This window comes from Scylla paramamosain, chromosome 4 (assembly GCF_035594125.1).
Source record: "Scylla paramamosain isolate STU-SP2022 chromosome 4, ASM3559412v1, whole genome shotgun sequence".
Lineage (NCBI taxonomy): Eukaryota > Metazoa > Arthropoda > Malacostraca > Decapoda > Portunidae > Scylla > Scylla paramamosain.
Window position 1 is genome coordinate 5,215,001 of NC_087154.1, and position 27,500 is coordinate 5,242,500.

The 27,500-nt window shown below is 40.6% G+C and overlaps 1 protein-coding gene and 1 long non-coding RNA gene across 10 annotated transcripts in view; one reads left to right on the top strand and one right to left on the bottom strand.

Moving 5' to 3' along the window:
* The window catches only part of LOC135099320 (uncharacterized), a 95,205-nt gene extending 88,390 nt beyond the window's left edge, over nucleotides 1-6,815 (bottom strand). The window contains exons 1-2 of the long non-coding RNA XR_010267841.1: nucleotides 6,678-6,815; nucleotides 276-365 (exon numbers count right to left, since the gene is read on the bottom strand). This is a non-coding gene — a long non-coding RNA (uncharacterized LOC135099320). The remainder of the gene's footprint in view (nucleotides 1-275; nucleotides 366-6,677) is intronic.
* Nucleotides 1-27,500, top strand: part of LOC135099250 (putative protein kinase C delta type homolog) — a 186,350-nt gene that overhangs the window by 150,026 nt on the left and 8,824 nt on the right. For all 9 annotated transcript variants that reach the window (XM_064001667.1, XM_064001672.1, XM_064001679.1 and 6 more), the window contains 4 exons: nucleotides 6,759-6,863; nucleotides 16,015-16,250; nucleotides 17,568-17,741; nucleotides 26,473-26,627. In XM_064001667.1, the coding sequence (XP_063857737.1) occupies nucleotides 6,759-6,863; nucleotides 16,015-16,250; nucleotides 17,568-17,741; nucleotides 26,473-26,627 (670 nt within the window). The remainder of the gene's footprint in view (nucleotides 1-6,758; nucleotides 6,864-16,014; nucleotides 16,251-17,567; nucleotides 17,742-26,472; nucleotides 26,628-27,500) is intronic.

The following is a 27,500-nucleotide window of genomic DNA, read 5'->3' on the forward strand; positions in this document are numbered from 1 at the left end:
AAAATAGATAAAAAAAATAATAAAAACCTAAATGAATGAGCCACAAAAGCTTAAAGTCATTCACAAAAAGTTAAATGACAAAAACTCAAGTGACTCATCTACAACAACCTAAATGACTCATCTACAAAAACAAAAATGACTCATCTACATAATCCTAAATGACTCATCTACAAATAAACTAAATGACTCATCTACAAAAACCTTTATGAGTCACCCACCAGAGCAATAAAGTATCAATGAGTGTTCACACGGCAGCAGATGACCGCGGTACTCACCTCGCGGCGTCACTGTGCGTGGTGGTGACAAAAACCTTGGCCAGCTGCATCTTGGCAAGCAGGTGGCGCGGCGCGTGACGGCTGGCGGCACTGAAAGGCAAGAGAAGTGGGTGAATTCAAACTAGGCTCTCTTGGCTGTCTTCATATTTTCTTTACGTCAACCAACAAGGGAATCAGATTAATTCTGACTGCTATCACTAATTTTTATGGCAGTGAAGAATAAGGTGGTTGAATTTAAAAGTAAAGGTGTTCTTGACTTTTATTTATTTTTTTTACTTTTCTTAACGCTAACATACAGGAAAAAAAAAATTAGTTTTGAGTACTATCACTCTCTATGGCGGTGGAAAGTAAGAAAAAAAAGTTAATTGATTTTACGTAATTAAAAGATAGGTTAAAGTTCCATGTTCTTCTGTTCTTCTGTTTCTATTAATTTTGTTTCATTGATGGCATAAAAGAAAGAATGTGTGCCGTAATTTGTGTATATTACTATTTTGAATGTAAAGTTTGTATATAATTTTTGTCTAAGATCTCGCTTCTCGTCTACACTCGCATGCACAGTCTTGGCTAATAGTTGCGTCACGTCACACTCACTTCCACTGTACACTGCGTCTTTCTCAATCTTGTCCCTTTTACTGCCATGCTCATCCTTTGCTACTCTTCAAAGCTCTCATGGACATAAGTTATTGGAGATAATAGAGGTTAATTTTCTTCTTTTCCAGGCTACTGAACTACACGGTTATTTAACAGACTGTAGTAAAGGTATATGTTAGAAAAACTATGAATTAATAGAAAAATGTGTTTAAAGGCGGAAGGGTTAAGTACTCAGATCTGCTGACAATCTCCACACGAAACCCGACAACTGTTACATTCGAAGCAAATCAGAGGACCTACAACTGTGGAAACATAAGACAAACAGTGAAAAACATGTTGTCCGTGGCTATGCACTTCCTGTCACTCACCACACTTTTCACCACCCTGTTCCTCACCACCCTTCTCTCCACCACCCTTCCCCTCACCATTTGGCTTGTTCTGGTGATACAGACTTTACATATATATATATATACTTATATATATATATATATATATATATATATATATATATATATATATATAATATATATATATATATATATATATATATATATATATATATATATATATATATATATCTATATATATATATATATATATATATATCTATCTATCTATCTATCTATCTATCTATCTATCTATCTATCTATCTATCTATCTATCTATCTATCTATCTATCTATCTATATATATATATATATATATATATATATATATATATATATATATATATATATATATATATATATATATATATATATATATATATATATATATATATATATATATATATATATATATATATATATATGAGTATATGAGGGACACCAGCCGAGGGCAACAAAAATCCCCCCGCAAAAAAAAAAAAAAAAACATATATATAAATAAAAAGGCCCACTGAGATGAAGCTCCCCGAAGAGTCGGAAGCTGTAGTCAATAACTGAAGGATAAATGTCTTGAAACTTCCCTCTTGAAAGAGTTCAAGTCATAGGAAGGTGGAAATACAGAAACAGGAGGGGAGTTCCAGAGTTTACCAGAGACACAACACGAAGAACTACACACTAGATGTAAAAATAGCAAGATTGGAACGCGCAATAAGGTTCCTGGGCGGCGGGAATCTCGAGTGCCTCCCAGCGCCAAAGGTGTCATATGCCAGGTAAATCTGCGCACCTGCTTGCAGCGCCAACATACATACACACACACACACACACACACACACACACACACACACACCTTGTTTCCTCGTTCCTTATATCATACAGTGGCTCTCAGAAATACTACACTGTTCTGTGATTGTCAGCATCATAAGAAGACAAGGCTTATACAGTAAGAACACGTGAAAAGCTGCAAGAAGTCACCAGGTCTCTCCATGACAGACATTGTAAAAAAACATGCCTTCCTATTTCTAACTATCATCCTCACCCATAAATGTGTCTAATCTTTTAGTAAGCTTCCCTCATCCCTCACTCACCACCTCAGCAAAACTGTTTACCTCGTCTCTGCATACATTTCTCTTTCTCTGTCTACACTGCCTTCTTCTAACGATGATTCCTCTGCTCCTCTGCCGTGGCCATCCTCTTACGGGGGTTCCAAGGACAAGGGGTGACGCAGACTAGACTAAACTCATCAGACTCTCTTTTTTCAATCTTTTGTATCCTGTGCATTCCAGTTCCTTCCTTTTACACACCGACACGTCTCCATTCCGTCTAACTTTTACTCTTGGCTACTAATTACTTCAAAGACTCGACACACATGAAATTTACTCTGAGATCCTTTGCATTCACGTCTCTGCTTCATCACGACAAACACAAAGCAATGCGTAAAAATTAATAAGCTACACATTTCTCCTTATTTTCCTGAATATTCTGACTGAAGGAATACAAGATATCGACGTTCTGTTGGATTCCTCTGCTTGAACACGACAAACACAGAGCTATACATAAGAGAACAGACTAAGCTATGCAGTTCCCGTATTTTCTTAAATATTTGCGTAGACTTAAATCTGCGACAGTGAAGGAAGACAAGAAATCGACGCTTAGTGCCTCGCTGAGTGCCTGATGGAACAACAACGTGCAGGAATTATAATGATGATAATGATAGGAAGAGTCAGAGGTTTATATAGCAAGAAAGTTACAAAATATCATTATAACATTATGACTTGGCTTACAAACTAAAGCCCGAAGATACAAAGATACATCACTTATTAAAAAAAAAAAGAATCAGAATGAGAATCGGTATAATTTTACTTTCACAACAAAGGCTATTCTGTACATATTAAAAATACAAAATATAATTATTGAAAAGTCATAAAGTCATAAAGTTATAAAGGAGAAATACAGAATACTCATCTAAAAGAACAGAAGCTGCTAACATGAGGACTGACCTGGTTCATGAGAGTGGTACATTATTGTTTATGATAAAATCCTTCAGACGTTTCTTGAAACTGAACAGCGTGACAGACTCCGTGACGTGTGAGGGCTGGACGTTCCATATTCGGGGGTCAAAACAGTGAAGGAGGAAGTGATTAAAAACAAGTAAAAAGTAATGAAAGCTTTCCATTCCCAATTCAGCAGGAACACAACAGCGCCCAGCAATTGTCCACACGCATGTCTCTCGTTCCATTCACATCGTCTCCTCCAGGGTGTTTCTCGACCGCCCAGTCACTCCTAGACTCCACGGGCAGATCACCGCACGCCTGGTTGCATCGTTTTTTACAACACTCTATTAGCCTTTTATTACCCTATCTCATTCTTATGGGTTGTTACAGTGTCTTTCCGCTGTTCTTGGCCTTTTAGAAATCTCTCTCTCTCTCTCTCTCTCTCTCTCTCTCTCTCTCTCTCTCTCTCTCTCTCTCTCTCTCTCTCTCTCTCTCACCACCATTCCAGACACCCCAGCCACCCAAAACCTAACGAAACTCATTTAAACATCTGTACACATCAACCTCTCACATCTTTCTTAATATTCCCTAACGTTCTCGGCAACATCTCAGGACTGGACACCATATACATATCCTTAGTTAGATTCTCAGTGCTTCTTACAACCTCTCGCAGTCACCCAGTCATCAGCAACAACATTCTCCTCTCCTCTCCCTTTCCAGCTCACCTCACTTATCCCAGTTCATTTCCAACACTCCTTCTCGCTGTTTCTCTACTCCTCGTCTACTTCTCATCCCTCCCAGTAGTTCTCGTCCCCACTGTAATCCCACACGCCAATCTTCCCACCCCACGTATCCGGGATCAGACACGTGCATATTGACACAGCAAACAACAGTCCCATGTCACCCTGTATGTAAAGTCGCTTGGTAATTTTGGATAAACAAGAAAATCCGATACTAAACGAAGGATCTGAGGTTCTCCTTACTAAACTGTCGTCTGTGTTGTGGTGTGGTGTCTCTGTCTGTCTGTTTGCACCTCTCTCTCTCTCTCTCTCTCTCTCTCTCTCTGAAATGCAGCTAAAAAAAAAAAATATCCGTGAGGCAAAATAACAACATGAAATACTTTTAGAACTGAAAATAAAATGGATGCATATAAAAAAAGACACAACGAAACAAAAGAATGATAACATGAATAAAAACTAAAGTGTAAAAAGATTTTCTGTGACCAAGAAAATACGAAATATATATATATATATATAATTTAGGAAGAGAAAACTAATATCAGAATGATGTCGAAAAGCCACGACTATTGTGTGAAACCACCAATGTGGAAAAAATAATGAACGATTTAGTTTTTACGATTACCAGTAGTAGAGAGAGAGAGAGAGAGAGAGAGAGAGAGAGAGAGAGAGAGAGAGAGAGAGAGAGAGAGAGAGAGAGAGAGAATTTTTATATGACACTTGCATCACTCGGGACACGTGCGAGACGTAATGAAAGAATTCTCTCCGTTCTCGTCCTCTCGCCCTCTCAGCCTGTAGCATTTCTCGTTCATATCCCGGAAACGTCACTTAGGATTAGTAGTTTGAAGACTTGATCTGCTTCGAGCTGTGATGAGACTGAGTGCTTATGTAGCCTCCGGACAACACACACACACACACACACACACACACACACACACACACATACAAGGAAATACAGACAAGCTCGCAGGAGGAGGAGGAGGATGAAGTGAAGGTGACACCGCGACAAGTATGTGACGCGTATGTGACTCGTATCGGGGGGGATGTGACGTGGGATGGATGTAGTGGTGGTGGTGGTGGTGGTTTATGTCAAATCGCATTCTTGTTCTTCCTATTCTGTTGCCTTTTAATTTCCTTCCTGACTGTTCTTTCTTTATGTTCCTTCTTTTTTTTTTAAATTTTCTTTCTTTCTTCATCTACTTTTCTTTCATTAATCTGTTAGGCTAAAAAAAATCAACGACTCTCTCTCTCTCTCTCTCTCTCTCTCTCTCTCTCTCTCTCTCTCTCCCCTGCTAACCTGCCTGTGAGGCCAAACTATACAAATAAAGGACAGAACACTGAAAAGAGAGAGACACACAATCACAGTTCCACACAAAGTGATAAAGCACCAAACAACAACACCAAGCTTACAAACACGCCTCGCCTGTGTAGTGCGAGTGTGCGCGTTGAGTGAAGCCACCACTGTGTTTGACTATCAGTGAGCGGCCTGTCATGAGGTGGCCGTCACGGTTGTGTGTGTGTGTATGCCCAACAAACATCCATCCCACCAGCTGCCACCAATTGTGTCCTGCCTGAAAACCTGGGCTGGGATGTTCAGATTTTTTATATTTTTTTTTATTTTTTATTCTTTATTTTTTGGTGGGGGAATGACTTTTAGTAATGTCAGAACAAGTGGATACTGTTGCTCTCTCTCTCTCTCTCTCTCTCTCTCTCTCTCTCTCTCTCTCTCTCTCTCTCCTCTCTCTCTCTCTCTCTCTCTCTCTCTCTCTGTGTCAATATGTAGCAGCTGTTAATACTAATTCTTCTTTTTGGTTTCCTTCAGTGATTCCTGCTATAGTAATTTTTCTTTTGTTCTAATTTTCTACACTTACCCCCTTTTTAACCTCTCCTCTCCCTCAGCCTATAACACTAGTGAGGAGGAGGAAGAAGAAGAAGAGTTATAGGAAGAATAAAAAGAAGAGGAGGAGGAGTAGAACCACTAGTCATGATCTTAGCAGCGTTAGGAATGACAACTAGGAGGACAGGAAGAAGAAAGTAAGGACAAAAAAAAAAAAAGGGAAGAAAAAAAAAAGGATAAACATAAAGAGGAGATGGTGGTAGTGGTGGTGATGGATACGAGGAGCCAGAGGGGGATAAAAAAAAAGGTAAAACACACTCTGCCCGGGGAGGGAAAGAGGGAGCCAAGGCGGAGTGACAAGTACAAAGGAGGCACGAGAGAAACGCGGATGTGACGTGATGAGGGTAAATAGATTGCAATTTGAACACGACACGAGTAATGGCGGCGCCCACAAAAAAGATAAATACGGGGTATAACATTAACAATTCCCCTTACCCTGAGAGCACACACACACACACACACACACACACACACACACACACACACACACACACACACACACACACAAACACAGGATATAGGAGAGACGAGTTTAGCACGTGATATCGAGGTGAATTCACTCTCTCTCTCTCTCTCTCTCTCTCTCTCTCTCTCTCTCTCTCTCTCTCTCTCTCTCTCTCTCTCTCTCTCTCTCTCTCTCTCATCTCTCTCTCTCTCTCTCTCTCTCTCTCTCTCTCTCTGTGCATATACACGTACTAACAGGTTTACAAACTAACACGGATTCGAACATGTCTCAACAAATCTACTATCCCAGGACTTTAACCATAAGTCTCAAAAATCAAGACAAACTTTTTTACTTACTCACTCCTAACAGCAGCTCAACATTAAGAGTATCAGAGAACAGGACAAGTGTTGTAACTAACTGCCGTTCCTCTTCCTCAGTGTGTGGGACCAACTGCCACAAGAAGTGCGAGAAGCAGATGCCGAACCTGTGCGGCGTCAACCAGAAGCTGCTGGCAGAGGCGCTATCCTCCGTCAAGAAGGGAGGTGAGTGGCCTGAGGGACGCTGGCAAGGCGGACAGGGATATGGGGGAAGGCGGAGCGCTGATGTGGTCTATATTTTGACGTCACGCTCCATGGTGCAATAATCTTAAAACGTGCAGCAGGAAACTGACCTCATATCCCGACCAAAACTCTTGTCTATTTTTAAGATACGGGGTGATACGCGACCAGATGTTGTTAGCTATCTTGCGAGAGAGATTAGATAGGGATATAAAGTCAATTTGCCACATGTTTTATAAATTAAGGAATGAGTTGACCAGAACAGCAGGTGACAGCAGCGGCCAGTATCAGTATCATCATGTCCGGGTGTATTTGGAAACAGAGAGGAAGAGTCAACAGAAATAATAATAATAGAATAAAAATAATAATCTGTCCAGTGAAAATGTTATCATGCTTGTTTATCTTCAGGAATAAGAAGGAAAAAAAAAAAACACAAAAACACGCAAAAAAAAAACTTCTCAGCTGGTCCTTCCAAAGCAGGTAATCTGATGTAAAGTAACCTAAAGCCGTCTATTATTTAATCCGAAAAAAGAAGCGTGCGATAGTAAAAGTGAAGTAAGACGACAAATCTATTCCCCCAGAAGCCGCGATACTCAACACACGTAGTTATCAGTATGGAATAGGGAATAATGGAATAGGAAAGGCACTGGGAACTGGCAAGGGTAACTGTTAGGAGTAAAGAGGACTGGATTAGTGGGAGGGACACAAAAGGGGCTGGTCACGGGAAGGGACACAAGTGAAGAAAACATTAGGGGCGGAAAGGGGCGTTGCAATAAGGATGAGAGGGCAGAGAAGGGAGGAAGCGGTGGTGAACTAGCAAAGATAGTCAGGGTTAGAGAGGAATGGGTTTATCATTAGGCAGAGGAAAGGAAAATAAAGTACATTACTGGGATTAGGGGGATGAAGCAGAACAAGAAACAGTAAAACAAAAGGAAAACTGATGAATGTCAATAGAAGAGACGGAAAAAAGAAACAGATCAGACGTTTAATACGGATAAATACGAAGAAAACTAGATAATTAACAAGCAACGAAGGAAGAACAGGTAACTGAAAGAAAAAGAATGAAAAGTAGGTCAGTGATAAGGGTAAGCAACGCATGGATAAAGATAAATAATATATGTGGCTACATAGAAACAGAGATCAATTGAAGGAGGGAGGCGATAAGCGGATGAATTGTATGGCAGGAGGAGGAGGAAGAGGAAGAGGAGGAGGAGGAGGAGGAGAAGGATGAATACAAAGGAATATAAAGGAAAGAACAGACAGCAACAGCCCTACTGGGCCTAACGAGGCTGACTGTGTGCCTATTCTACCACTACCACTACAGATTCTAAGTTAGAGGGCTGGAGGACACTAGCGTTCAAGGAAGGAAAACAAGAGAGCATAAGGAGAAGGAAAGGCTAAGATGTGATAGGAAAGGATGAAAGAGAAATGATACTATTTAGTACAGTAACTAAAAAAAAATAAAAGAAAATAAGGATTTTATGTAGGCGCAAAGTACGTTATATGAGGGGTTGATGCGAAGTGATTGTCCAACCTTTGTTTAAAAGTTTCTATTAAATTACTATGTACATGTGCTAGTAGAGAGTTCTAGACATTTACAATTCTAATGAAGAAATAATGTTTAGCCTCGTATGATCTGAAACGCTTACCTATAATCTTGTAACCATTATTTCTAGTGGTCCTGGAAGGAGGAGGAGGTGTTGGAGGAAGAGGAGGAGGAGGAGGAGGAGGAGGAGGAGGAGGAGGAGGAGGAGGAAAGAGGAGGAGGAGGAAGAGGAGGAGGAGAAAAATGAGGAATATACAGAGAATCAAACAACAGAAAACAAACAGCACATCTTTTGGCCTCTACTAAACTGTTTCATGAAGAAAACAGAAAACTAAACTAAAACAGCCCACCACGACGGAAAGATCGAGAGGAAGAAGAAGAAGAAGAAGAAGAAGAAGAAGAAGAAGAAGAAGAAGAAGAAGAAGAAGAAGACTCATGCTCCAACTTCTCTACGCCTTTCCCACAACTACGCAACGTTCCAAGGGTAAACTTTGGAAGAGGTCCAGCGAGGTAAACTTGTCACCCACCTCGACCCTGTGGCATAGCAATTGTCTGGAAGATGTGGGGCAGCGGGAGAAAAAAAAGTAGGAGGAAAGAGGAAGAGGAGGAAGTGGAGGAGGGACAGAGGGAGAGGTACGGAGAGATGTTACACCCACCTTTCGGCTTCAAGAAATATCATAGTTCCTGTCCCCAAAGTTTTGCTTGAACTAAACCCACTCATAAAAGGGTCATATGTTTACGATATGACCGCGTGTGGGTCTTAATGTGTAGCGTAACGTTACAAAGACGGAGAGAGAGAGAGAGAGAGAGAGAGAGAGAGAGAGAGAGAGAGAGAGAGAGAGAGAGAGAGAGAGAGAGAGAGAGAGGGGCGCCTGTAAGAAACTCCATCGTCATCTCTCACTCTGAAAACGAAGGAGCTAAACACAAGAAGAACAAACACCACACAATGAAAAAAGACAAAAAAAGAAAAGAAAAAAAAGAAAAACAAAACAAGGAAACACAGAAGCGAAAGTACTGCGCAAAATAGAACGAACAAGAAACAAAGGAAAAAACAAACAAACAAATAAGCATCAGAGAGAGAGAGAGAGAGAGAGAGAGAGAGGAGAGAGAGAGAGAGAGAGAGAGAGAGAGAGAGAGAGAGAAACAGCAGGAAGAAGACCGGTACAAGACTAATTGGATCAGAGGAGTGGGAGGCGGAGGAGGTGGCTCACACATTCGCAACACTCACGCCGGGTTCCTCTCAGCCAAGTTTACGGAAGCGTCGGAGATGATTTGTGGCGGGTTTAGACTTCCCTTCCCGCCGCAACAAGCAAAGACCACGCGTCCTGGCGGCTCCCTCGCCTCCTCGCCCCCATTTCCTCGCCGTCTCGCTCGATAAATTAACCATATACACGTCAATTTACGAGGTGCTCAGGGAGGAGGAAGGACGGACGGACGGAGGCACTGACAGCCGGAGGAAAGGAAGGTTAGGAGAGAGAGAGAGAGAGAGAGAGAGAGAGAGAGAGAGAGAGAGAGAGAGAGAGAGAGAGAGAGAGAGAGAGAGAGAGAGAGAGTATTCCTAAACACCTCGTCGTCTCAATCCTCCTTTTCAGTGGGTTTCAGTGGAACATACATTTATTTCCAAGAGTGTTTTCGTGATTCTAGTGGTAGTTAAATAAGAATCCCACATCGTCAATGAAAAAAAAAAAAAAAAAACTCGTGAAACCCAGAATTAGCACCTCTGTGACATTTGTAAATAATCCTGGTGACAGAACAAAGCATTCAAGAACATCAGCCGGAGAAAAAAAAAAAAAAAATATATATATATATATATATATATATATATATATATATATATATATATATATATATATATATATATATATATATATATATATATATATATATATATATATATATATATATATATATATATATATATATATATATATATATATATAATGCTACGATGTTAAAGTTAGATTCTCGTCTAGAATTTCCAAAACTGTCGGTGCGTGACAGGAGGGATCGAGGTGAACTTTCAGTGGAGGAGAATAAACGAATAATACCGAGGGTGAGACGTGAGGGGAGAGAGGGGGAGGCAGCGGTGGGGAAGAGAGTGACTGATCTGGCGAGTGACGGGCGATGAGAGACAGTCAGAGAATAGGTCACGGCAGCGAATATGACCGGAGGAAAAGATTAGAAGACGTGCAGGAATTCGAGATAAATTTGCGCGTTTTAAAGAAGGGAATGATGAAAGATGAAGGAAATTTTTGAGTCTATGACTGGCGTGTATATTGCCTGAATTAATGGATATAGAAAGGAGGACGGAAATGTGAAGGTGCAGTGGGCAAAAATGAGACTGAATGTTATCTTTCCATAAAAAAAACAAAAGTGATAAGAAGACAGATAAGATGGAAGAAAATTACATACAATCCTCAGTGTAATTTGGCGCCTTTCTTTTATCGCTTGTTTCTTTTGGGAAGGGCATTAATTGTTATTTCTTTTATATATATTTTTCCCCTTGGTTGCTTCCCCTAAGAGAGATTTTTTTTTCTTTTCGCGAAACATACATTAAAGTAAAGTAAAAATCATTGCATAAGGAAATTGTTACAAAACAGTCATGATGGAAGGAAGAGATACACAGCGAACACAACCTGCGAAGGTTGGACACATGTAACGATGATGACTTACAATAGAGAAATAAAACAGATGATAAAAACAAAGGAAATCAGATAAGGGGAAATCCCAAGAAATTCAATGAAACCAACAGCAACAAACAAACAAACAAGCAAACAGATAAACAAACAAACAATAAAACCACCACCACCACCACCACCACCACTGCCACCACCACCAACACCACCAACAACAACAACAAAATATATACCAAATTGAAGTAAATGTTGTAGGTAATATTTTATTCATGGGCGTGCGACACCTACACTTACACACACACACACACACACACACACACACACACACACACACACACACACACACAACAAGATTTTTGCTATATTATCTTTTTCTTCCTTAATCCTTTCCTTCCTTCCTCTGACAAACATCCAAATTTTTTTTTCCTACCTGCCTTCCTTCCTCTTTCTTCTCTTCAGCAAACTTTCCTTCTCATTTCTTCCAGTCTCCCTTTCTCTTCCTTCCTCCTTTCCTCTAACTAACATTCTTCCTCTTTTCCTGCAACTTTACCTCCTTGCTTTCCTCCTTCCTCTAGCAAACTTCTCTCCTCTTTTCCTTCAACCTCACTCACTTCCTTCCTTCCTTCTTCCTTTTAGCAAATAATTATCTCACTGATTTTTTTGCTTTTCTTACTTATTCCTCTAGCAATTTTTTTTCTTTCCCTCCAGTTTTCTCTTTTATTCCTTCCACTCCCTTCCCTGTTACAAACATCTTCTCTCTTTACCTCCTCCTATCCATCCTTTCTTCTTTTCCTCTCCATTCAACCTTTTCTCTTCTTTTCTTTCTTTAGCAGGTTTCTCTTCTCTTTTTCTCCACCCTTCATCACTTGCTTCCTTTCTTCCTTCCTCCTCCTTCCGTGTAATAAGTATAATCTTTCTTTATCTTCTATCCTTTCTTTCTTATTCGTTCCTCAAAACTCTCCTCTTTTCCTCAAGTGTTCTCTCTCCTTTCTTCCTTCCTCCAGCAAACTTTCCTCCTCCTTCCCTCCAGCCTCTTCTCTTCTTCTCTTCTCTCCTCCTTCATCCTTGTAATAAATATCCTTTAACTCTTTACCTCTCCTTGCCTTCCTTTTATCTACTTCTCCTCTTTCCCTTCAACATTCTCTTTTCTTCCTTCTTTCCTTCCTTTAGCAAACTTCCTTCCTGCTTTCCTTCACTCTTCCCTTCTCTCTCTTGTTCCTCCTTCCCTGTTACAAATATTCGATTTATTTTTTCCTCTTGCTTTCCTTTCTTCCACTTCTCTTCTCCATTCCTTCACTCTTCCTTTCTCTTTCTTCCTCCTCCTCCTTCCCTGTTACAAATATTTTTTTTCTTTTTTCCTCGTGCTTTTTCCTTTCATCCTTTTCGAAAGATCTTTTTTCCCTCCAATCTCTCCTCTTCTTCCTCCCTCTTGCAAACTCTCCTCTTTCCTTCCTTCATTCTGCAAACTCCCGCTTTTCCTCCACCCTCCCCTCCTCTTTCTTCCTTTCCTCCTCCTCCTTGTCTTCCTCTTCCTTTCTTCTGCTTTAGTGTCCCCTCCTCGGAGAGTCACAAACAGAAAACGCTCGCTTTCGCTTCTCTTTATTTCTCCGTAAATTCCTCTGTATATTTTATCAGTGCTGAATGGAGGGACCAAAACACCCTTTAGAGAATTGAAAGTTTTTCTCTTGTGTCTGATCAGCGGGTAGTGGTGGTAGTGGTGGTGGTGGTGATGTAGTTAAAAGAGAAAAAGGATGAGGAGCTATAGAAAATGTGAGGAAAAGAAGGAAAAAAGGGATGAGAATGAAGGAAACGAGGAGGAGGAGGAAAACAAGATGAGGAGCTATAGAGAATGCAAGGGAAAGATGAAAAAAACAAAAAAACAAACAAGAGGAGGAGGAGAAGGAAAACAAGATGAGGAGCTATAGAGAATGCAAGGGAAAGATGAAGAAAAGCAGGAGGAGGAGGAGGAGGAGGAGGACAAGAATAATAATAATAATAATAATAATACTATATAATAATAATAATAATAATAATAATAATAATAATAATAATAATAATAATAATGATAATAACAATAATAATAATAATAATAATAATAATAACAAAAATAATAATAATAATAATAATAATAATAATAATAATAATAATAAATATTAGTATTAGCAGTAGGAAGAAGAGAAGGAGTAGGAGGAGGAAGAAAAAAGAAGAAAAGAAAAGAAGGAAAACGATGATTATTTGATAAAGAAACCAAAAGTTAGAGAGAGAGAGAGAAAGAGGAGAGAGAGAGAGAGAGAGAGAGAGAGAGAGAGAGAGAGAGAGAGAGAGAGAGAGAGAGAGAGAGAGAGAGAGAGAGAGAGAGAGAGAAAGGAACCTAAAAGTGAAAGACGAAGCAAGGAAGGATAGGCAACGATTTTTTTCTCTCTCTCTCTCTCTCTCTCTCTCTCTCTCTCTCTCTCTCTCTCTCTCTCTCTTTCTATCTATCTATTTATCTATCTCTTCTCTTCTCTTTATTGTGTTTCTGCTCACTGAGTTTTCTTTAATACTGGAAATTAAATGTACAATCTTTGTCTGTGTCTGTCTGTCCGTCTGTCTGTCTCTCATGCCAATAAATTTAATACAATACGATTCTTCTTCACATTCGTCGATTTTTGTGTCTATCTCCATTTGGCTCTACTTGTTTGCCTGTCTGTCTGTCTACCTGTCTATCTGTATCTATGAATGTATATGTCTATCTGTCTATCTGTTTGTCTGTCTTCTTATCTGTCTGTTTGTTTGGCTGTCTGTCAGAGAGTTAATTTTCATATATTCCTTCCTATATTGGTGAAATGTAATCTGACTGTCAGCCTCTGTCTCTGCATGTCTGTCTGTCTGTCTGTCTGTCTGTCTGTCTGTCTGTCTGTCTGTCTGTCTGTCTCTCTCTCTCTCTCTCTCTCTCTCTCTCTCTCTCTCTCTCTCTCTCTCTCTCTCTCTCTCTGCCCAGGACTCTAATTTATAGATCCATTACCACTCGTCTCTTTCACCCAACTCTCGCAAGATTTATGGAGCAGTGCTAGTGTTCCTTTTGCGCTGATTCTCTCTCTCTCTCTCTCTCTCTCTCTCTCTCTCTCTCTCTCTCTCCTCTCTCTCTCTCTCTCTCTCTCTCTCTACTTTAGGTTATCAATCTTTCATATGTTTTCCATTTTCCACATTTATTATTTATTCAATTCTGTTTCTTTTTTATTTTTCTATTTTGTATTTTTCTATCTCCCTCTTGCTCTTTCTGTATTTTTTCCTCTTTAAGGTAAAAAGGAAATGTGATAAATTCTTATTTGTATTCAAGATGGGTTAGAATAATCTGAATTTCATCCACTAATTAAAGTGTGCAGAGATAAGGCCTCTCTCTCTCTCTCTCTCTCTCTCTCTCTCTCTCTCTCTCTCTCTCTCTCTCTCTCTCTCTCTCTCTCTCTCTCTCTCTCTCTTGCTTCTCGCTTTGTTCACTTTCTTTTCTTACAAGTTCTTCCCTTTCTCTCCTTTCCCTCCCAGTTGCACACAGTTCTTCCTTTACTCCTTTATTCCTTCACCTCTATTCCCTCTTCGTTCTTCTCTCTATATTCTCTCCCCCTTTACTTCCTCTCTTCCCCTGTGTTTACTTAGTGATCTCAAGGTTTGACCCTTCTGTGCTCTCTTCCTCTCCTCCCCCTCCTCCTCCTCCTCTTCTCCTATTCTCTCTCTCTTTCATATTCTCACTTCACTTTGATATTGTCTTGTTCCTTTCTATCTTTCTGTAATTTTCTCTCGTTAGATATTTTCTGTTCCTTATTCACTTTTATTCTGGTTTTGTTTTCGTGTTTTGTGTTTTTAATTCGTCTCTGTCTGCTTTTTACTTTTTTTCATTCCTTTGTCCTCTTTTTTGTCATTATTAATTTATTGTGCATCTTATTTTCTGTTTCTTCTTCTCATTCCCACTACAAACTACCATTCTTTTCATTAATTTTCTTCCTCTCAACTCCTTCCTCTCTCCTTATACATTTAAATATACCTTTATCATATGTGCATCTATTATTCTTCTATCTATCACACCTTTATCAATTTAATCATACCTCTATCACGTACATAAATCTATAATTCTTTTATCCATCACACCTCTACCCTATATTCTCCAATCATTCTTCTATCTAACACTTCTCTTTATCACTTCTGTCACACCTCTATGTACATTTGTCCTCTCTATCCTATCCAATATCCAACGCCACTGACTCTCGCAACGTGTGTGTGGGGATAGGTTCTATCTCTCCTGGTGGTTGAGAGGCTGAGATGTGAGGAAAGGCCTATGAATTTGATTATCAGTGAAAAATATATGGATGTAGGTGTCTTGTTTTGGCTATCCACCTTTAACAGAGACGCCGGCCTGGTATATATTTTAGTTACATAGTTTTTTGTCTTTTTTTGTTCACTCAGCAGTGCATGATTTCTGTTCATTAATAGCGGTACATATGTAATTCTCTTTGTTTCATTTTGTCTGCTCGTATGAACTCATATTTCTCTCTCTCTCTCTCTCTCTCTCTCTCTCTCTCTCTCTCTCTCTCTCTCTTCTACCTTTATTTTCTTCCTATTTCTTTTATCTATTGTACTTTTCATCTGCTTCATCACTCCAATTGCATAAGTTAACTTTTTCTTTCTCTTCTCAATTTCACCTTCATTTTCTTCAATCGCTGTCATCCATTCAGTCTCTACTTCCCTAATATTTTTTTCCTTTATGTAGGAGGGACACCGGCCAAGGGCAACAAAATATACATCTTCCATACAAGCAAACTCCATTTCTTTCTCTCTTTTGTAACCTACACCAATACTTCCCTTCACAAACTCCATTACTTTCTGTCTTTTGTAACCTACACCAATACTTCCTTTCACAAACTCCCTTCCCTACACCTCTGCACTCGCTAACCCACACCCTCCTTCATCTCTCCCCCGACAGGCAGTGCAGACGGCACCACCAAAACGATCGGCACGCCCCCCAAGGCCTGCTCTTCCTCGGCGTCCATGTCGGAGGCGGAGAGCACTGAGGAGGAGACGGAATCCACAGACACAGACTACGATTTCTTTGGGCCGCCGGAAATCAGACCGCCTCTCCAGTCGTGCCCCAAGTATAGAAAGTACAACGTTGATGACTTCGAGTTCATTAAGGTGCTTGGCAAGGGCAGCTACGGGAAGGTGAGTAGTGGTGGTGGTGGTGGTGGTGGTGGGTATGAGGAAGCGTGTGTGTAGGTGTGTGTTGGTCTGGAGTGACACGGAAAGGTAAAGGGATAGAAGGTAATGAAAGGAGAAGGAAAAGAAGGTACGAAAAGTAGAAATAAAGAGAGAAGGGAGAAACAGGTAGAAACTGAGACGAGAAGATTAAAAGGTAGTGAAGATAATGTAAATGGATGAAAATACTGGAAAGAGAAAAAGAGAGATAATACGCACTTTTTAACAGTTTATGATTCTATTGACAGTTTGACAAGGATTCTGCCTCAATAGTGGCAGAAAAAAGAGATACAGGAAAACAGACGGGGACTGCCAAGTGTAGCCCTGATGGCTTCTTGCAGTTTCCCTTGTTTTCCTTTCTTCTTGTGTTCTTATGGCAAATAGATAGACAAACAGAGATGGGAGGAAAGGGAGAAATGGAAAGGAAGTTATTTTATTAAAAGAAAGAAAGAGAGACAGTGAGGCAGTTAGGAGAAGGAGAAAATGAAGGCAAGGCATATCCTATCAATAGACAAGCACCCGGAGTCCCATGAGCACGCCGCAACAAGTGAACAGGCAAGGCAGCGTGAAAGAAAACACATAACAATTACCGCTCACACTGATGCGTTCTGCCATAATCATTCTCCGCAACGGAACACAAACGCTCAAACTTCATTAAAACTTGGACCATTTACAAATTCGCAACGAGGTGCTGGAGGCTCCATCTCTCATCCAAATGCCTACCAAACCAAGCACGCAGGCACCGAAGGAAAACCTCTTGCATAAAACTGAGGGTCGTATTCCTAAATTCTTTGTTTTCCCATCAGGACGATTTTCAAAGGCCATAGAGATGATTAATCGGGTTATGACGGTTTTTTTTTCCATTGATAATGATGAACTCTTGTCAAATTATCACTAGAATCATGAAATAGTTCTTAAAAATTATCACTACAATCATGAAATAGTTCTTAAAAATGTGAACGAACCAACCAAAATCAATCACTAAGCCAGTTAATCAATCAACCAATCAAAACCAAGCAATCAATTAATCAATTAGAACAACCAAAACAACCAAATCTTATCAATAAATCAATGGACAAAACCAACCAACCAACCAGGGAAAGCTAATCAAACAATCAATTACTCTTTCCCCAAACCAAAATCAACCAATTATTTCATCAACAAACCCAGAAAAAAGAATTAACCAGCGTAAAATAGTCAATCACTCACTCATTCACTCAAATACTCACCCACTCAACCAATGTCTCTCCCTCCTCCTTTCCCTAACTCGCCTCTCCCCGGCAGGTGATGCTGGCCAAACAGGCGGCTACAGAGAACTACTTCGCCGTCAAATGCCTCAAGAAGGACGTGGTGCTAGAGGACAACGACGTGGAGTGCACCCTGATCGAGCGCAAGGTGCTGAGTCTCGGCACCAAACACCCGTACCTGTGTCACCTCTTCTGCACCTTCCAGACCCCGGTAAGGCAAAGATCCTGCAGTACTTGTTAGTTTGTGTGGGTTCCCAGTGAAGTATTAAGAAACTAGTAGCATACGAGACTGAAGGAAGCTGAAAGTAGCCATCAAACGTGGTAGCTTTCTGCATTTTCCACACCCTGGTAAGGCAAAGCTCATGCACCACTGTCTTGTTACATCGTGTGGGTTTCCAGTGACGTGAAAGTAATGCAAAAGATGTTAAGGACATAAGAGAATAAGGGAAGCAGTAATAAGCTATGAGGTCTACACGTGGTAAGGCAAAGCTCCATCACCACTTGTTCGTTCGTTTTGGTTTCCAGTGAAATGTTAAGGGGATTAGCAGTGTTAAGGACATAAGATAAGGAAAGCTGCAATTAGCCATCAGGCCTACACGGGGTAATCTTCTGCACCTTCCAGACATCGTTAAATGAGCAGTCCAACACCACTGACTTGTTGCTTCGTGTTGGTTTCTAGTGAGATGTTTAGAAGATAAGAAGTGTTAAGGTCTTGACATTATAATGGAAAGTGCATCTAGCCATCAGGCCTACACGTGGTGGTAGTTCGTCTGCACCTCCCACGCCACAGTAAGACAAAGCTCCACCACCAGTTGTTAGTTATTCGTGTGTATGTTTCGTGTGGGTTAAATTTCAGCTCAGTATTGCTTCTCTTTCTCTTCATAGGGGTCTCATACCAGCTACAATATTACGTTTGCTTCTTGTGTGGGTCTCACTTCACCTTCAATATTGCGTCTACTTCTCATGGAGGTTTCATTTCATTTTTCAATATTACGTGTACTTCTCCTTGCGTGGGTCTCATTTCAGCTCCAGTATTACACCTACTTCTCTTCAAGGTAATCTAAAAATAAGACATTTGTCCCGTGTAATTCTTGTCTGGTCCGGTAATACATGATAGGCAAAATACAACAACACACAAAGAATATTAAACCTTCCACAATTATCTGCATTATACATTACGTAAAATCCTACGTTATTCATAAAGTAAATGATGTTCCCTGTCAAATATATACTTGATTATGAACATTCTAAACATTTTCCATTTATTTCTTTTAATCCTTCTCACGCAGTTGTATTCATATAGCTATAGATCATAAACAAGAGGTAGGGCAGACCCAGGAATACGAGAAAAGTTATGTGCCTTTTCCTAATTTCATTATTCGTACAGTTTTTTTTTTTTGTCATAAGTCGATTAATCTGCAGTCACGCCTCATTTTCTCTTAGTTTAATCCTTTCATTGCTATTTGACTATCTTTTCTTAGTTAACCACCCTGAGACGTCTCTTTTTGCTCTACAGCCACCTCTAAACATTCCACAAATATATTCCTTTTTCATCCTCTTTTTTTTTTTTTTACTGTAGATGCTTATAAAGACTCCATACATTACTTTTAGTGCTGTGAATTACTGCATATCGCGGTGAAAGGGAAAATTAAAGTCCACTGATATGCTGACAGTCTCTTTACAAACCTGGCAATTGGGTAAGTCAGGTCTCAACGGATCAGAGGATTTAATGTCAATACAACAACAGTGAATATAATGGAAATAAGTGCGGCATGTTACTCGACCGCTGACCAAGACTGCAGGACGTCCTTGAGCTGGAAGCACCACGACGGCGACGAACTATGCAAAGTAATAAGTAAAAAGTTAAACACCACCATGCGCAATTCAAACAGCTGTGTGTGAGGCAGAGGAGAGAGAGAGTGTGTGTGTGTGTGTGTGTGTGTGTGTGTGTGTGTGTGTGTGTGTGTGTGTGTGTGTGTGTGTGTGTGTGTGTGTGTGTGTGTGTGTGTGTGTGTGAGTGTGTGCATATCCTGGGACTGACACACACACTGACACACACTGACACACACAAAAAAAAAAAAAAAAAAAAAAAAAACAGGATTCATAACATGGAAGGAAAAATTATTCAAGCGCAACGTCAAAAAGGTAATGAACAAAATTAAAAAAGCATTGAGAGAGAGAGAGAGAGAGAGAGAGAGAGAGAGAGAGAGAGAGAGAGAGAGAGAGAGAGAGAGAGAGAGAGAGAGAGAGAGAGAGAGAGAGAGAGGGGGGTTTGAATTAACATGATTTATAAAGCTTATAAAAGAGGGAAATAATTATCAAAGTAAATGTATTTTTAAGATTTACGCTGATTATTCCCGCGTAATTCAGAGAAGCTTATTGATGATGAGAGGAGGAGGAGGAGGAGGAGGAAGAAGAGGAAGAGGAAGAGGAAGGAGAAGAAAGAAGAAGAAGAAGAAGAAGAAGAAGAAGAAGAAGAAGAAGAAGAAGAAGAAGAAGATAATGATGATGATGATAATGATAATGATGATGATGAAGAAGAAGAAAAGAAAGAAAGGAAGAATAAAGGAGGAGGAGGAGGAGGAGGAGGAGGAGGAGGAGGATGAGGAAGACGACGAAGACAACAACGAGCAAAAAACGAAAAAGGAAAAAAAAAAAAAAACGAGGCAAAGAAAGAGAGAAAAAAATGATGATACTGATGAAGATGAAGATGACGATGATGGCGACGAGAAAGAAGAAGAAGGAAAAGAAGAAGAGGAAGAGGATTTAGGCATGACGGGCTTGCAGAAATTCAACACAGTATCACGAGAATGCCTGCAGAAGTGAGTGGATGCAAATGGAAGAGATGGAGGGGTGTAGGTGGGCGTGGAGGAAGGCGGTGGGTGGAAGGAGGTGGACAGGAAGGGTGAAGAGAACGGGAAAAAAAGAGAGAGAGAGAGAGAGAGAGAGAGAGAGAGAGAGAGAGAGAGAGAGAGAGAGAGAGAGAGAGAGAGAGAGAGAGAGAGAGAGAGAGAGAGTAAATGGAGGAATATATTTTTTTGGCTCACTCCCTTACCGCAGTTGACCTTGGAGCAATGAAGGAGGGAGGAGGAGGAGGAGGAAGAGGAGGAGGAGGAGGATCAAGAAGCCAAGGAAAACAAGAAAGAAGAAGAAGAAGAAGAAGAAGAAGAAAAAGAAGAAGAAGAAGAAGAAGAAAAGAAGAAGATGAAGATGAAGATGATGAAGAAGAAGAAGAAGAAGAAGAAGAAGAAGAAGAAGAAGAAGAAGAAGAAGAAGAAGAAGCTATATGTGACATGGGGATATCAAAGAAGGAAATATTAGCATGCAACAAGTCATACAATACTGTACAATACAAATCATTACGACACAGAAAAGTAAGAAGGTTCCTCTCCTCCTCCCCCCTACATACACACACACATACACACACAAAGTCCAACTCTGCGTGTCACCTTAAAAAAAAAAAAAAGAAAAGAAAAAAGCGTAATGAAACAAAAAAAAAATATATATAGAATAACACCACACATTCCCAGAAAACATAACCTCTAAAAAGAAAACAAATAAGAAAAAGTAAAGGCAAGAAAAAGAGTAAAAGTGAGAGAAAAAAAGGTGAACTTGGAAATGAGAAAGGGAGGCGAGGAGGAAAAGAAAAACAGAACAGAAAAAAAAAATGGGAAAATGAAAAACAAGAGAGAGACGTGAAGCATAATAAGAGTGAGAAAACACCTTTGAATACCTGGCCTCACTTGTTATGATGGGGGAGGTGTTGGTATTCAGGCGGCGGTACTCGGCGCGCACCCAAGCTAATTATGAGCCGCCGAGAGGGAGCAGGGAAAACCAACCTTGTGAGGGATTGACTTAACATGGTGGGGAGGTGAGGGTGAGGAGACTGCGTGTGTGTGTGTGTGTGTGTGTGTGTGTGTGTGATGGTTTGTCTTCTTGTATGCGTCTGTATGTATGTATGTATGTATATCTGTTTCTTTGTTCGTGTGTGTGTTTTTTTGTCTATATCCCTGTTAATCTTTGTCTATCTTTGTTCTCTCTCTCTCTCTCTCTCTCTCTCTCTCTCTCTCTCTCTCTCTCTCTCTCTCTCTCTCTCTCTCTTTCCCCCCTAATCTACCTATCAGAAATTCCATAGAAAATGAAAAGCAGCAGCAACAATAAGAACAAGAAACGACCCAATAGGTTTGCATGTCGCTCCTGGCAATCTCTTATTTCTAGTTTTTCTCTTCTTGCTTCGTCTCCAGCATTGTAGTTTCCCTCACTTCGGTTTGAGGTCAAGCTGAAATGTATCACTTCTATCTGTTTTGTGTTGCTGCCTGCTGAGTTTTTCCTAACCAATCGAGTCTGGTCAGTTCTTGCCTCTCTGAACCGTCTCAAGTGCCTAGTTTTTGTACAGCCAGGCACACTCTTACAGTCTAGTGAGCTTTGTGTTGCGTCTTCAGGTGTAAAGGGTGGCGCTTCAATATTCATCTTGACCTGTTACAGTTCTTTTTTTGATGTGTAGCTCGATGTATATCCTATAATTTTGTTATTTTTTTGTAAAGTGGGTTATATATATATATATATATATATATATATATATATATATATATATATATATATATATATATATATATATATATATATATATATATATATATATATATATATATATAGGAATTAATTCTTTCTGTAACGTTTGTAGGATATGCTTATTCTTATTCTTTCAATTATAACCGTGATGCTTATTTCCTTTTCTCTTGTCTGAAGTAAGATTATCTGTTTTCTTTAATCAAATAACTCATTCTTTTATTTCCTTTGCGATTTGTATATATTAGTTTAATGTAAGCACCTACATATTGCTTCCACTTCCTTCATATTTTCTTCTCCCGTATGTTTTGTTGTCGTTTTTCAACTAAGATCATAATTACCTGTACGTTCACGGTAAAGTTCTCTTAATGGTGCGGCGGTGATGACCTACTTACGAACAATTCCCACCTGTCAGGTCTCCGTTTCCCCGGTGGAGAGGAATACATCACTCCACGTTTGCTTTCCTGCCTTGCTTGGTTACCGTGCTAATTATTTTACGCCCCGCTACTGCTCGCTGCCCGATACAGCCTCCCGCTCCCCGTTTAATTTCCGCCCGACGTTACTGCCAAGCTGAGTGGCGTATCGGACATAGATACTGTGATGGCGCGCCGCTTGTTCCCTTCCCTGCTTGTCTTGTGGTGGCCAGGTGTGTGTGGGTGTGTCTGTCTGTCTGTTAGTTGATGGTCGAGAGAGGCAGACTAACATATATAGGGACAGACAGATAGGGAGCCAGATAAAACAGACAGACAGACAGACAGACACTTAGGGAGGCAAACAGATAGGCAGACGCAGACAGACAAACAAATAGATATGAAGAAAAAAAAAATAAAGATACTTGATGATATACTCTTGTGGCGGCCAGGTATGTGTGGATGTGTGTATGCATGCGTGTCAGTTGACGGTCAAGATAGATTAACAGATATACAGGCAGGCAGATAGGGAGACACACAGACAGACAGAGAGACAAGGAGATATGTAAAAAGCAAAAAAGGCCAACTGATGATACCTGGTTCAAGCTCACGATGTCTTACCTGTGAACCAGCACCTGCCTACTTGTCCCTGCAGTGCTATTAATGCCGGGAGGAGGAGACAGAATATACGAGGCCCGAGGGAGGGAGGGAGGGAAGGTGAGAGAAAGAACAGGAAAGGAACTCTGAAAGAAATGAGAAGAGGAAGAGGAAGAGGAAAAGGAAGGGGTGTACATATATGGGAGAGTAGAAGGGTGGTCATAATGATGATAGTGATGATGATGGTGATGACGGTGGTGATTCTGTACGTATTTATTCTCTCTCTCTCTCTCTCTCTCTCTCTCTCTCTCTCTCTCTCTCTCTCTCTCTCTCTCTCTCTCTCTCTCTCTCTCTCCTACCCTCGCTTTCCTTTCCTCTTTTCTGTACTCTCTTGTCTCAGCCTTTCCTCTTCTTCTTCCCTTCTCTCTCTCTTCCCTCCTCACTCCTGTCTTCTCACGCCTTCTCTACCCTCCTCCTCAATTACTTCTCCCTTCCCTCCTCCCTCTCTCCTTCTCCCTCTCTCCTCTCCCTCGCTCTCACCTTTCTGGATCTAAAGTGTCGCTCCCAAACCTTCCAAACAACACAAGTCTCTCTTTCTCTTTTCGCGTCCCGAGCCAAGTTTTGCAATTAGAACGCGAAGAATACTGCGCCCTAACTTTGTCTTAAATATCAGACGCAATGCACCGCTGAGGAGGAGAGACAAATGTGTGTGTGTGTGCGCGCGTGTCTGTTTCAGTTGGACACACACACACACACACACACACACACACACACACACACATACACAGAGACGGTCAGGAGGTAGCAGGCGAAGTGTGTTGCTGTGAATTATTACATTCCACCCTCATGCTTCAAACACAGCCCAGGTCTTGTCCATTTCATCAGCAGGCGGCGAGACGCGTGAGGCATTCATTCCCGCCCGGCCAGAAGCGAGTGTGTGTATTATGAGATGCTTGGCAGGTCACCTCAGTAACCTCTGTGTAACATCACCCTTACATATACATACTTAGTGATAATTCCCAAACCTCCATGGAAATTATGTGTGTATGTCTTGTGTTGTGATATTTTGTGTTAATTCTGGCAAAAAAAGCAAGAAAAAAAGCAAGAATAAAAGAGAGAGAGAGAGAGAGAGAGAGAGAGAGAGAGAGAGAGAGAGAGAGAGAGAGAGAGAGAGAGAGAGAGAGAAAAACTGATTTTCAAATAGAGTAACACATGAACGTAAGAGACTCCGTAATCAGATTGTTAGTACCGAGTCAATAGGGAGCTTTAAAAGATTAGACAGATTTATGGGTAGAGATAATAGGTGCAAAGTGTTTGGTATGTTATAACCAGGTACTGCCACGTGCAGGCCTGGTGGCTTCTTGCAGTTTCTCTTGTTTACTTATACTCTTATGTATTTATGACAGTAATAATTTCTTTTTACGCTTAATACAATAGTGTCTACTCGAATGGCGAACAGGTAAGGGGTGAAAGATGAAGGAAATAAATATCGCCTTTTCGCAGCTACAGAAAGCCGTGAGTTAAAGGCGAAAACAACAGTCATAATCCTAACTGTAACTGTTTTATGCCTCACGTGTTTAAGTGGCGGGAAGATGAAGGGAATAAACCGTCTTGTCACTGTTAGACTCGCATAATAGCAGGACTTAAAGGGGACAATTAGGGCTAAAATTCCTATAATGTAAATGTCTTGTTCCTTATGTGTCTGTCTAAGAAGGATAAAAGGATAAAATGATAAGAAGGATGAGGGATAATAGACGAAGGAAAATAAATATATGGTGTATAAAACAAGACTTAAGTAACAATAAGTTCAGAGTCTATACTGTTATCTTCTGTCATGCACGTGTCTGCTCAAGTAAAGGTTTCATTGCTACAGAGAATATACACTGTCTTCTTCGCAACCACAAGAAAACATTACCAAGGGTAGAAGCTATAAGAAAAGAGCTTCACTACCGGCATGTTGTTTGTTTGTCATGTGTAATCTTGGCTGGTGGCGCGTAGTTGAGTTAATAGGAAAAAGTCGTTTGCTTCTGTTAAAAAAAAAAAAAAAAATGAAAAGAAAAGAAAAAATATTGGTAGTAACATGAAGCTAAAAGGTTACGTGAACTTTTCTTTTTTTTTCTTTCTTTCCTTTAACAATATTAGAACGAAGGGAAAAAAAGTGTAATCCTGTCCTCTGTGATGCAACCTTTCTAGTGAAAAAAAAAAGCTGAAATGAAGAAAATAATGTTACATCCCTTACAAGTATATTTTTCTTACTTGTTCTCCTTACACGTGTATCAAAGTACATAAAGATAAATATGCTTACCATGTAGTGTGGTAAGTGTTAAGGTCCTTCGAGTACTTATTCAAATTTTCATAGTTACCCATTTATTCTCTCCTTTTGTCAAGACTCCAATGATTTTACGATGACAGTAAGTGACGGTGAGCGGGGATGACTGTGAATGTGAAGGTGAATGAGGACAACAATAAAAGGGAGTGACGAGGATAGGGAATGAATCAGATAGAGAATAACGATAAGATAGTGAGAGAGACGATGAGAGGGAATGACAAAGAGAGGGAATGAGTGAGGAGGAATGACGATGAAAGAAAACAAGTATAAATGATGACGAGAAGGGGAATGACGGTTGAGGGAGTGACGAAGATAGAGAACAACGATCGGTGGAAATAACTATGAGAGAAAATGACGGTAAGAATGACGATTTAGAATGACAATGCGTGGAAATGACAAAGAAAGGAAATGACGATGGAGAAAAGAGAACGAGAAAGAAAATGGCGATGAGACAGAATGATGAAAGAGGATCGGTGTCTCCAGGGAAGCTGTGGCCTGATCAAATACTGACACGTCCAAGCAACTAAGCATCATCATAAGTGGCTCTTAATAACACGCTTCTAATTATGCTGTAGAACCGTCTGACTTAACATCACTTGTAATTATAATCATACAGTTAAGCATTCCTCAGTGAGCCGCCACCTGCGCTCTGTTCTGCCGCAGGGGATTGGAACTCACTCAGAAATGCCGTCACAACAAAGAGGTCATACATATACCACTGTGCTGGAGGGAGGGAAGTGGACAGATTACCAAAGGCGTTACCTGATATTGAAGCCTCTGACGATGTAAATCAACAGTATAACATAACTAGTTTCTATTAAATGATGTCGGAAAGGGAAGATTGGTGTCTCATACGATTTTTTTTCGGGAAGGGATAAAAACAACAATTATCTCTTGAATCTGTGCATAACTATTCACTATTGTCACTCTGTTCATCACGAGTTTAGTATTTTCCACATCATTCCTCACAGACAGTGTTTACAGTCTTCTCTTCCTTCCTCCCAGGCAATGTTCACAGACAACTCTTCTTTCCACAGAGTCACCTCTTCTTCGTGATGGAGTACCTGACGGGCGGCGACCTCATGTTCCACATCCAGCACTGCGGCCGCTTCGACGAGTTCAGGGCGTGTTTCTACGGCGCCGAGATCACCTCTGGACTCAAGTTTCTGCACGGCAAAGGCATTATCTACAGGTGAGGCAGAGAGGGAAGCGGGAATGTGAAGGGCATGCCCGGCGTTTGTGAACTGACGGAGGGGAATGTTGGATATGGTTGTGTTAGATGTGTTGAATGTTGCTTCCTACTCCTTCCTTACGACCAAGGAGGCAAGGCGAGGGGATGGGAAATCCTGGAGAAGTTAACGCTTGTCTGATTCTACTAAATGTAATTATGAAGTAAAAGTGAGGGAGAGTCAGTTTTTGGTACATAGTCCTCCTCCTGTTCCTCCTTCCGCCGCTGCTGCTGAAAGGCGTCGCCATCAAGATTTGCAGGGAGCGAATCACGGCAACACACCAAAGCGGCAAACGAAGTCACAGAGTTCCGGCAGCCGTGACGACGCGCCCTCTCATTAGTACAACTTTTTATTATATTAACTGTGTTGTCTGACATCACGCCTGGATGCCGCTGCTACCTGCCGCCTTCTGCGCTGTCCACTCGCCTCCATGCTCCTATCCTGTACCCTGCCGGCACGCACCGCAGGGTACTTAGACTTTATGTAGTGCACACCTATCTATTTATGTCTTTGTTTGTCTCTCAGTCCATTTATTTAGTATCTATCTATCTCTCCATCTATCTAGTTAAATGGGTAGATGGATAGACAGACAGAGACAGGGAGACAAAGAGAGAGATAGATGGGTAGACATTCATACAAATAGATAGGAAGTCAAACAAACAGAGAGACTGATAGAAAGATAGATAGATAGATACAGACAGGCAGATGAATTACTTAAATATATAAAGGAATTGCTGGTACTGTGTCTACACCAAACTGTGACCACGCTGGCTTCTTGTTCAGTGTCTTCGTGAAACGTTGCTAATGGTTTTGTTTGTGTTGCCGCAGCGATGAGT